This window comes from Eleutherodactylus coqui, chromosome 10, assembly GCF_035609145.1.
Source record: "Eleutherodactylus coqui strain aEleCoq1 chromosome 10, aEleCoq1.hap1, whole genome shotgun sequence".
Taxonomy (NCBI): Eukaryota; Metazoa; Chordata; class Amphibia; order Anura; family Eleutherodactylidae; genus Eleutherodactylus; species Eleutherodactylus coqui.
Genome location: NC_089846.1, coordinates 20,758,725 through 20,771,344, shown reverse-complemented (window position 1 = coordinate 20,771,344; position 12,620 = coordinate 20,758,725). Strand labels below are relative to the sequence as shown.

The 12,620-nt window shown below is 44.9% G+C and overlaps 1 protein-coding gene across 2 annotated transcripts in view; it reads left to right on the top strand.

Moving 5' to 3' along the window:
• CCDC187 (coiled-coil domain containing 187) overlaps window positions 1-12,620 on the top strand; it is a 90,530-nt gene that overhangs the window by 52,596 nt on the left and 25,314 nt on the right. For both annotated transcript variants that reach the window (XM_066580508.1, XM_066580507.1), the window contains exons 17-19: window positions 3,795-3,883; window positions 10,365-10,444; window positions 11,093-11,280. In XM_066580508.1, the coding sequence (XP_066436605.1) occupies window positions 3,795-3,883; window positions 10,365-10,444; window positions 11,093-11,280 (357 nt within the window). The remainder of the gene's footprint in view (window positions 1-3,794; window positions 3,884-10,364; window positions 10,445-11,092; window positions 11,281-12,620) is intronic.

Sequence of the window (12,620 nt, the reverse complement as noted above, 5' to 3'; positions counted from 1 at the left end):
TAGGTTTGTGAGGTTTTAACTGGACCCTAGAGGACTGGCAACATGTGGTGTGGTCCAATTAGTCACAATACTAATTGTTTTGGGCTGATGGTATGGTTCATGTGTGGCGCAGACCCCATGAAGCCATGGACTCCAGTTGTCAACAAGGCACTGTGCAGGCTGATAGTGGCTCCATACTGGTGTGGGGTGAGTTCCTACTGCATGGGCTGTGTTCACTGGTCTGCCTAAACACGTCATTGGCAGCCCTTCATGGACTTCATGTACCCCCACAGTGATGGGATATTCCAGCAGGATAATGCACCATGCCATCGGGCACAAGTTGTCCAGAAATGATTCAAAGAGCATTCCAAAGAGTTCTTACAGATGATGTGACCTGCACGTTCACCCAACATGAGCGCAATCAAGCATTTATGGTATATGCTGGGGGGGTCCATTCACACCTGAGACCCTGCACCTACAAATACCGCAGAACTGTGGGGGGGCTGTCCAAATCGCTTTAAAATCCCTCCACACGTCTTCCGTCCAGTTGTGGAATTGATGCCATGTCAAGTTGCTGCAGTTCACCAGGCTAGAGGGGGTCCTGCACAATATTAGTTCCTGTCCCATGACTTTTGGCGTGTTACCGTATGTCACTGCTAGAATATTAAATTTTGTAGTAGTATGAATAGTATAACACAAAACTAAAAAAAATTGGTTTGGTACGGTGTTAGCCAGTAGAGCGATGTGTGATTCTTCTCAGAGTGAGAACCCAAGTAATGTTGTAGATATGATACCTTTTAACCCTTTCCAATCCACTGTCTGACGTCTCAAGACATTCTGATTGAAGGCTGTACAGTTTCGATGCCAGAAGACGTCCGGCAGGGTATTCTTACTGTATATTACTGTCCACTCTGTTGTTGGGGGCCTCTCCAGCATGTCCCATACCGCAGTACTGGCTCTAGCCAGCGGACGGCGCTGTTGTATAATGGCAGAAAGAGAAAGCCTCCTAGGCAACCCTGAATCCAAAATTGGATTGCAAAGGGGTAATGGCTAACATAAATGCATGATGTTACAGCAAGCAAGATTTCGGGGATGTCTCGCCCCTTTCGTCAGGCTATAACACATTGCTGCTATACAAGAGCGCCAGCCCAATGGAAGTGTCGCCCATGGGACCACGGAGAAGAGGTTCTGGGGCCGGTTTTTGGAAGTGGTCGAAGGAATGATTGTCAGTGGGGTCTTTACCACCCAGTCTGTACCTCATCTAGTTCTGTAAAATGCAACCATAGGGAAACAGTAAGTCCAGAAGGTCTTAAATCCTCCAACCAGGGGAGCATCTACCATAAAAGCAGAATATGCAACTGCAGTGAAGCCTATATATGGGAGGCATCTTAGCGCAGAATAGCCCCTCACTCACTTATTGGGGGGCATTTTGTTCCAAGTCTTTCTTCAGGCCTCATGTGGAATCTAAACTGCTGCATGGACTGTAAACTGGATGATTGTGCTTGATTCTGGGTCTGATGGGAAGGGATGTGGGGCTTTAGGCTGAACATAAAGGAGGGCGTTCTGTTGAGGAGCGTGCACCATGAGGGTAGACCACTTTCATTGTGCATTTGGGCCTTCCGTCCTTAAACTAACTGCACTCCAGCCATTGCTGCAGTTGACACCTCAAAACAGAGACTGGAAATCATAAGGTTCAACAGGACTGCACTAGTGCGGCATGACTGCTGCTGAAGGTGAGCTGTCTCTTGATTTAGGCACTGTATGTCAGTACTTTTATTTGGGCGCTCTATGGCAGTATTGTTTGGATACCGTGTCTTACTTATTTTATTTGGGCAGTGTATGGTGGTTTTGTTTAGTCACTATATATAAGCACTATTATATGAGCACAGTGTAGCAATGTTATTTGGGCAGTGTATGTTACTGCTTTTATTTGGGCACTGTGTGGCAATGTTATTTGGGCAATGTATGGTGTGTTTTTTTTAGGCACTGTATGTAAGCACTATTATCTGAGCACAGTATAGCTATATTATAGTAAAATTTGGGCACTGTATTTCACTACCTTTATTTGGGCACTGTATGTCACTACCTTTATTTGGGCATTGTATGGAAATGTTGGGAATAATATGAAGATATATTTGGACACTGTATGTAACTACTTTTATTTGTGTACTGTATGGCAATATTATTTATGCACTTTATGGTATTATTTGGGCACTGTATGGCAATACCTTTATTTGGACAATGTATGGCAGTGTTATTTGAGCACTTTCTGACGATATTATTTGGGCACTATATGGCAGTTTTTTTTAGCACTTTTTGGCAGTATTATTTGCGTGCTGGTTGGCAGTGTTATTTGGGCACTGTACAATGGTATTCTTTAGACACTCTGCGGCACTACTTTTATTTGGGCACTGTATGTCATTATATTTATTTGGGCTCTGTATGGCATTGTTACTTGAGCACTGTATTGGAGTATTTTTGGGTACTGTATGGCATAACCTTTTTTGGGCACTGTACAGCAGTTATTTGGGCCCTTTGGTATTAGTTTGGCACTGTATGGCAATGTTTCTTTAGCACTGTATGGCCATATTATTTGGATACTGTACTTCTTTTATGTGGGCACTGTATGGTGCATTGTTTGGTTACTATGTTTCTTAGGTATTCGGCCATTGTATGGTGGCATTATTTAGATACCTCATGAGGGTACCACAACATATAGTGTATAGCAGTGTTTAACAAAAGACGACAAGAGGCTACAGAAAAAAAGTTTGCACAGGAGCCCTTGCATCTATAATAAGGCCATAGGGGACCCAGTTGCACCATCACCTTTCTTAGCAGGCATTGTCAATATGAATTAAGGGCCATTTACATGCAAAGATAACCTTTCAAACAACTGAAAGATTTTGCAAACTATTTGCATAAAGCGTTAAATGCCATCATCTTTATTTACATGCCAAAGGGCCTCCAGGAGCTGTTTGCAGAGCCCAGCCTGCGATTAATTACTTTCCATAGGCACAGCAACATTAGCAAACAAAGGAAAAAAGGAGACAGGCCAGGGACAAAGGTATATATAAAACATTAATCCGTATACTGCCATTCTGTATAAACCAGCTGTTCGCCCGCTAAACAGAGGGGCATTAATAGTACCAGTGGAAATGACTAAACTGAAAAAGAATTAGGCCAGACGGCTTGGCAGGCCTCCTTACAAGTCTTTAGGTCCAATTAAGAAATGAAGACTAAAAAAAAAAAGGTTCTAAAAATCCCACATAGGGTGTAAGTAATCAGATTGTGCCGAAATAAACCCCCTAAACAATCTAATCAGGCCTATATAATCTTTAAAGAACAAGTTCAAAGCTTGCGGGGCTTTCGCTGATTACTCACATGCCATTTGGATAACAGGGCAGAAAAGCGTTCAACCTTTTACCAGTAATTACCTGGAGAGGATCCAGCCGCGCGGCCCCGGCTTCCAAATTCACTTTAGGAAAAGGGATCAACAAGAGCAATGACATTACAACATGACTTAATGCTGTCTTACCAGGAATGCATTATTCGTATTATTCCTATTGGAAAGCATCAGAGGGGAGGATTTATCAATACTCGGAGCCCCGGAGCCAGACGGGGAGGCTGCCAGGTGCAACCGCCGTGTATAAATCAGACACCTGACATGACCAATCTGATTGCTCTGCATCACTCACTACTACCATTTTCTTGTATCAATCTGAGTTTTTAGTAACGGTGTTGCGATTGGTTGACCTTCTGCTGTAATGCTATAAATACAAGAGCCTCATGTCATGTCCTATAATATTTTATTGCAGGTTTGAAACTAGATCGGAAGTGTTTATGGAATCAGGCAAGCATGGCACGGGCTGCGTTACCCAGCTGAATGGTCCGGCCACAACACACGGTAACAGAATGTTGAATACGGGAAGTTTTTTTTTTAACCCTTTCCAATCCAATTTGTATCCTGGTTTTCCTAGAGGGCTTACTCTTTTTCTGCAGTTATACGATGGCACTATCTGCTGGCTAAAGCCAGTACTGCATGAGGTGACACGTTGGATAGGCTCCGACAGCAGAGAGGCTGGCAATGTACAGTAAGAGAACCCTGAAGGACGTCTTCTAACATCGGAGCTGTACAGCCTTAAATGATAATGTCGTCAGACAGTGGATTGGAAAGGGTTAATTTCAAAAAAATAAATCTTGTTATTTGTATAGCGCCAACTTATTCCGCAGCGCTTTCAGGTAATTTTCATTTATTACACCCCACCAAGCTGGGTACTCATTTTACCGACCTCGGAAGCATGTAGGGCTGAGTCAACCTTGAGCCAGCTACCTGAACCAGCAGGGATTTAACTTGTAACCTTCAGGTCGTGGGCGAGAGCTTAGGACTGCATTTCTGGTGCCCTAACACTCTGCGCCACACAAGGCTCTACATTTTGTTATATTCTGGCCTTGAGCTCCTGCACTCAATACCCCGTAATGACAAAGTGACAACAGAATGTTAGAAATCATCATAAATTAAAAAAAAAGATTGAAAAACTAACATCTTACATTGACATAAGTATTCACACCCTTTGGTATGGCACTTTGAAATTTAGCTCTGGGGGCCTGCCATTTTTCTTGATCATCATTGAGATGTTTCTTCACCTTGATTTGGGTCATTTGTGATAAATTCAGTTTATTGGACATCATTTTAAAATACGCCCCCCTGTCTATATAAGGTCTCACAGCTCACAATGCATATCAGAGCCAAAACCAAGCCACAAGGAAAGAACTGCCTGTAGATCTGGGATTGTGTGGAGGCACAGATCTGGAGAAGACTACAAAAATAATTTCTGTTGCACTGAAAGTTCCCAGAAACATAGCGGCCTCCATAATTCTTACACGGAAGATGTTTGGAACAACCAGAACTCTTGCTAGAGACGAACCACCAAATTAAGACTCCTTGCACACAGAGCAATAAATCGTTCATATGAGTGAACCATGACAGAGTTCGCTCGTACGGTCAATTTGTACAGGCAGATAAATATTTACAATTTACTCATCTTTAGGTCATTCACTGTAGCCATGAATGTGAACAACTGAAAGATCGCTGTTCACATGCAGCTAGTTGTGAACAAGCAAATGATTATTTTTTTGCCTGCATAAAAAGAACGATAAGCGAAGCAATTATAGTTCATCGTTTAATAGTTGGCCGTGTTTATAAATTCACACAATCCAACAAGTTCTTTGGAACGATAATAATTTAGTGTAAAAGGGCCCTAACTAGAGATGAGAGAGTAGTGCCTTAGCAGAGTATCTCCCCGCTTGTCTCTAAAGATTCGGGGGGCGGGGAGCGGCGGGGTAGAGCGGGGAGGAACGGAGGGGAGATCTCTCTCTCCCTCTCAACCCCCGCTCCCCCCCTGCTCCCCGCCACAACTCACCTGTCAACCGCTCCGGCCCCCGAATCTTTAGAGACGAGCGGGGAAATACTCGGCTAAGGCACTACTCGCTCGAGTAATGTGCCTTAGTGAGTATACTCGCTCATCTCTAGCCCTAACTAATTGGGGGAGAAGGGTCTTGGTAATAGAGGGGACCAAGAACCCAATGATCACGCTGGCTGAGCTCCAAAGATCCTGTGTGTAGATGGAAGAGTCTTCCAGAAGGTGAACCATCACTGCAGCCTCCACCGATCTGGGCTTTATGGCAGAGTAGGCAGAAAGAAGCCTCCTCAGTAAAAGACATGAAAGCCACCTGGAGTTTACCAAAAAATATGTGAAAGACCTCAGATTGTGAGAAACAAGATTCTCTGGTCTGATGAAACCAAGATTGAACCTCAATTCTAAGTGTTCTATCTGGAGGAAACTGGCGCTGCTTGTCACCTGCCCAATACCATCCCTACAGAGAAGCCTGGTGGTGGCAACATCATGCTGGGGGAGCGGAGACCAGGCAGGGTGGATGGAAAGCTGAAGGGAGCAAAGTACAGAGATATTCTTAATGAAGACCTGACCCAGAGCACAAGGGACCTCAGACTGGGCTTAAGGTTCAGCACCCAACAAGACGATGACTCTTAAGTACACAGCCAAGACAACGGAGGAGGGGCAACTTTGTGAATGTCCTTGAGTGGCCCAGCCAGAGGCTTGGCTTGAACCCAATTAAACATCTCTGGAGAGACCTGAAGATGTCTGTGCACCAACAGCCCCATGCAACTTTACAGAGCTTATGGGGATCTTCAATCAACAATGAAAGGCAATCCCCAAATCCAGGTGTGGAAACCCTGTAGCATCACACCCAAGAAGACTGAAGGCTGTAATTGCTGCAAAAGGTGCTTCAACTAAGTACTGAGTACGGGGCGTGAATACTTATGTCAATGCAAAATGGTAGTTTCTCTTTTTTTATTTACAAACCTTTCTAACGTTCTGTCTTCACTTTGTCATTGTGGGGTATTAAGTGATGGGGAAAATTTTTGAATTTGTTTTTTAATTTGCACAACATAACAAAATGTAAAAAAAAAGGAAGGGGTCCGAAGACTTTCTCGATGCACTGTATATGACTATAAACCAGGCATGCAGATAAGTGTATGCCATAGATTTGACTTGGCATGATTAAGCCCCAGGATGAAGGGTCAGACCCCCCACTGATTATACATGGAGTCATCAATTGAAAATGATAAATTTCAATAAGCTGTTATCCTCTGTATTACATGGAGACTATTCAGAAGAATGTCCACCATGTAATGCTTAGATAATCTGGGTCCGCCTGAATGGGAGGTGCTCGTAAAAGGGCATCCTGAGCAGGAGGGACCTTCCCTATGACGTCTATGTGCCCTCATAGGCCAAATGAACTAGGGTGGTCTTCATGAGGCAACTCATTTAAGGTGTGTGGTATGCACTTACCTCTGGCTTAGAGGGGTTGTACTACAATAGAATTTTATCACCTATCCATAGGAAACCCCCACCAGCCCCCCTCGCAACTGAGACCCCCACCAATTCCAAGAACGTGGGTCCTGTGCCCCCCTTTGCTCCTCATAGTGTGTTCACTTCACTCCCACAGGCAGTGGTCGCACATATGCAATACCGCTCCATTCATCTCCAGTGGGACTGCCAGACATAGCTGAGTGCTTGTACTCAAGCTATTTCCATTAGTCCCATTTAAATGAATGGAGCTGCGCATGCTACAGGCTACACCTGCATTGGAGCAGCTGTCTAGTTTCTGGTTGCCCCAATCCCTATAGATCTGCTACATGGAACCATCCATATTTCCGTCATTCAGTGTTGTTTACTAATAGTAATGATTGCACCGCATGTCCTGTCAGGGCGGACTCACACGGGCGATATATTCCCACACAATTTCCATCCGATTGTGATATGGAAAGAAATTGCACGGGAAAAGAACGGATTCATTTGAATGGGCTCATGCACATAAGCGATCTCTCTTACTCGCATGATATAGTGTGTCCCGCACGCTAGACGGAGTGTCCATGTACTGTGCGGTGCGAGTTGTGCCCGAGGATCTCAGACACTACTCGCTATCGGCAGTCTGTATACGGCCTCCGGCACAAACACTCAACGAAGATCAAAGTTTCCAAAAGTAATAGCCCAAGAACTTTAAAATACTATCAAGATGGTATATGAGACCAGAGAGGCTTCGCTCCCTCTTCCCGTCGGCTTCAAATACTTGCTGGCGATGCCTTGGGGAGGTGGGCTCGATGCTACATATATGGTGGGAGTGCCCTATGATCAGACCCATCTGGCGAGACATGGGAAAACTATACGAGAAGGTGAGCAGGGAACCACTGACCCTGACACCCGAGGTGGCACTTCTTTCCATCCCTCCACCAGGTGCCCACTCTCTCAAGAAAGGCCTGCTGAAATTCTTTATCATGGCCACGAGGCAAGTAATACCCAGATTCTGGAAGCAGGACACAGAAATCCCCAGATGTGCGTGGGTAGAGGCACTAGACGAAATTGAAAGACTAGAGAGATTGAGATCACAGGACGACCCAACCGGACGCGAGAACTTCTACCGCACCTGGGCAGTCTGGATAGACGCACGTAACTCTCCTTTAATCACTAGGTGGCTACAGGACGGTAACTGCGGGTAACCAACTCACACCTTAAGTAGTAAAGATAACCAAAGGGTATCAATCTGGATCCCCCCCTGACCCCCCCCATCCCACTCTCCCCTTGCACCATACCACTCCCACCTCCCCTTGTCTGTCAATTAACAGAAGATAACTCACACATAATAACATTGTTTTTCATAATACTTTTTGTATTTCTTAAAAGTTGCAACAACAAGTTTGAGACGTGATTATCACGCCACTTCTACTACATGTTAAAGTAAAGTTACATATGCAACATAAAACCAATAAAATATGTTGAAACAAAAGTAATAGCCCAAGAATGATATTAAGGCTGGGGTCACACGAGATGGAATTTCAGTGGCATTGCACTGCGACTTTCTCTGCCCATAGAGAGGAGAGAGGCCGCTATGGAAACGAGGAAATAATTGACATGCGGTGGAATTGAATTCCGCACCACATGTCAGTTTTCGTGCAGCTTGGTCGCAACAGATTGGTCGCAGCGTGTGGACCAGATTTTTGCTAAATCTCGTCCACTTTGCTGGCTAATCCCGGTATTATGAGCCGTGTGCGGAATTGCCATGCGGACATTCCGCACGGAAACTCTGCAGCAATTCCGCCTCGTGTGAATCCAGCCTTAAGGAATATTAAATAATATAAAAATAATAATATAGTGATACATGTGAATACCAAAAATAACAATATAGGAAAGTTCAGTTTGGAGCGTTTTAAGGTGGACTGATGGAGTTTTTGCCAATAACTTGCATATACTCGAGCAACATTAATGCAAAGGCTTCTTAATTTTCCTTGAGTGCTTTCTGTTGTATTAATTAACACTGAAGTTCTGCAAATCATTAAAGAGTTTATAGCTGCAACGTTGTCACAGCGATTCTCTTAGATATAAAATGACATAATGTAGGGTTATCCGATGGGAATTTCTGTTGGTGGCTGCCATTACCAATGTTTTACTGGCCCAGAACAGTGAGAACAATCGGGAACAGTGAAGTGCTCACACCATGCAAGTATATAAAGGGGATTTTCTGAACTCCCGGTATCATGTTGCTCAGGATGTGAGCGTCAATGCCAGGAGAACGAAGGGTGACAACGCAGCCTCTGATACGCTGCAGCAGTCATGTGACTTCTCGTGACGTCAGCTGTCACAACAAATGCTGGGACCGCAGCGGGGCTGTAGAGCTGGATCACGGTGCTGGTGGGCAGGGGCGTAACTATAGAGGGTGCAGAGGATGCGGTTGCACCCGGGCCCAGGAGCCTTAGGGGGCCCATAAGGCCTCTCTTCTCCATATAGGAAGCCCAGTACTATGAATAAAGCATTATAGTTGGGGGCCCTGTTACAGGTTTTGCATTGGGGCCCAGAAGCTTCAAGTTATGTCTCTGTGCAGCATGGTTTAGGTATGGGTACGGGTACAGAAACAGATAGAGGGGGGGGCCCAGCTCATGTTTTGCATCAGGGCCCCCGAGCCTTTAGTTACGCCCCTGGTGGTGGCGTAAGTGTAACTTACTTTAACATTTTACTACAGGCAGCCCTATTAAAGGGATATTGTCCAATAACTGGACAATCCCTTTAAATGACAGAGATCGGGAAATGCAGTCATAATGATTTTCTTATGTACCTTCGATACATGTGAGAAGATTATAAGTCTAGGATCGGAAACCACCAGTAATCTCCAGAATAATAGGGCCGTATAGAGAAATCCTATTCCTTATCACCGCTCAGAGATTTCTGTTACTGGAAACCTGACAACATTTGCAGAAAAGTTCAAACAAAAACCTCTGTACAGCGCCAACGGGGTTCGATCTTTCTATAGATCCATTTCATTGTGAAAATCTGCCATGATCTGAAGTCACACAGATCACCACTGTGACCATCTCGCATATTTTTGACAGATCAGACGATCAATTTTGACTAGATTTCCCTTTAAAGTTCTGTCTCTTTGCTTTACCTAGCACAGGACTACTGAAGAGTACTGCTGTCAGGCAACCAGGCATCTGTAGAAAGAATATGGCTACCTCTGTCCATAAAGAGATCAACTACAAAGAACATATCCGCGCAAGCCAGGGACAACTCATTGATTTTAAATAGGCACTACTTATTTTCCCCTGCGGGGGTGCTGCAGTGCAATCAAACACTTGTTGCCGGGTTCCTCTGCAGATCACACTAATCTCTGTGATGAAGTTGCAATTTATTTTTAAGGGACCCATCCAAGAAAACTTATATAACCACCTCTGATGGGGTTTAATGGGCCTCCCTGGGGTTATATTCATTTACTCTTCTTTGTATAAAACTCTAAGTTCTTCTTTTATACAGCGAGCTCTGCACCTACTGCAACGGAAAGCTTGGAGCGTTCTTGGGATCACACAGAACCAGCGACAGACTCCACCAGCAAGGTACTGTGACCCCGGTTACTTAACATCAGAGCCGAGACCCTCAGCAAACAGATGATTTTGCCAAGGGGACGCTGCCTCCGAATGCTCATTGCTCATGCAGCGGCCTCTACAGGGTAAATGTAGTATTACTTGGGGCCATTTAAATAATGAAATTCATGGGCAGACCGGGCTGTGATGAGATGACCTCTTTAATGATTTTTTTTCCCCTGTATGTACAGGTTATATACATTTTTATGAATTGCCTTTTGCTCCCTGCCATTAACTCCATCAGCTCTATAACTGCTTACGTAGGGGGTTCCTTTGGTTAGAAGAAAAATATTACAAGATGCTCTATGAAAAGAAAAAGTCTGAAAAATATTACAAAAAGCAGAATTTTTTAGGATGGCAAACAAAATGATCCCCTTGTAATCTAGCTCTGGTGAGCAGCAGTTGGCACGTGATATACTGTAGCCATGTACATACATCACCTCTAATCTTGGGTGCGCTTTGGAGATAGGAAAATTAGATGGTGAGCTCTGTGACTGCGTACAATCCTGTATATCAGAAAGTTAGTTAATAACCGGGTACCGCTTGGCTATATGAATGTCCCCTACAGTAGATTCCATCATGACCTGTAATAGTCACACAAAGGTTCTATCTCATTGACAGTGGAGCGAAGTCGGTGAGTTCTACGGTTCTCCGAACATGTTCGCTCGCTTCACCCTGGAGATGTCACAGCAGTATATCCGGGAAGAGGAATTGCGTGCCAGACATCAGACCGCTCTGCTCCGGCTCCGAGAAGAAGCTCTTAAGGAGAAGACCAAAGCAGAATTGGCACTGCTAAACCACCAGAAGATGTGAGAGTTTTTCTTGTATTGCAGAGAATAGAGCCAACAATAGGATGAGCAGCTGTATTCTAGACGAGGGGTATCCAGCCCACGAGCCACATGCAGCCCAGGATAGCTATGAATGGTGCCCACACAGGCTGAATCTGGAGGAGGCGAGGGTGCAGGTGGTAACTGGCACAGTGGCAGGCTGTAGCTTCCACTCACAGACAGGCTGAAACAGATAATGAGGCAGTGGCCGGCACTTGCAGCTCTATGACTGTCTGAGTCACATCAGGTTCAGCGTGATTCTTCCTTCTGTCCTCCCGAGTTTTGACAGCTCCTATCCAGTATGGAGGTGAAGATGAGAGACAGTGGTCTCATCTTGATCAGCCATTGCTGTGTGTCCCTCCCATGGTGTCAGAAACTGGTCCGTGGCCATGAACTGCATGTGAGCCAGGACAGGTTTCTGTGTCCAGGCTTGCATGCAGAAGAAGGGACTAACTCCAGTCTGGAGTTCATCTGGCCTGGCAGTGGGAGTTGTTTGATGGCACAGTGGAGGGGACAATCGGTGGTTTGAAGGACTGTAGAGAACAATGGGGTTGTGTGGAAGATGATGCCCTGCACCTTTAGTGTTTGTGTATTTAACTCTTCTTCTTCCAATGTGGCCCAAAGACGCTACAAGATTGGATCACCCTGTTCTAGACTATACTAGGTGTCTTATCCACTTCTAGATTACTCTCGGATCCTTACCCACTTCTAGGTAACTCTAGGATCCTTATCTACTTCTAGGTTAGGGTCAGAGGCGTAACTTGAAGTTTCTGGGTCCCCATGCAAAATCTGTAACAGGGTCTCCAAATACAATTCTTTATTCATAGTACTGGGCTTCCTGTATGGAGAAAAGTGTCCTTATGGGCCCCTTAAGGCTCCTGGGCCCGGGTGCAACCACATCCCCTATAGTTGCACCCCTGGTTAGGGTACTCCTACACTTCAGCGCCCAACAGCCGTCCCAAAGACTATTGCTCCTGTGCTTTCACACAGGAGCAATAATCGGTCACTAATTGGAGGCGGAGCGTGCTGGAGGTCTCTTCCATCGACCAACCTGCATTTAGAGTAAATAAGCAGTCATTCATAGAGTCATAGTTTTTAGGTGAACTGAAAACCAAGTGAATCGGATATATAAGCCATTCTCGCTCACTTGCCCTGTGACTGTTGACCCGTGTAAATTATTACCCCTTATTCTAGGTGTCTTATCCATTTCTGCGTTACTCTAGATTTCTTATCCACTTCTATGTTGATCCAGGACCCTTATTCACTGCTAGTTTAAGCTAGGTGTATTATCAAATTCTAGTTTACGCTAACTGACTCATCCA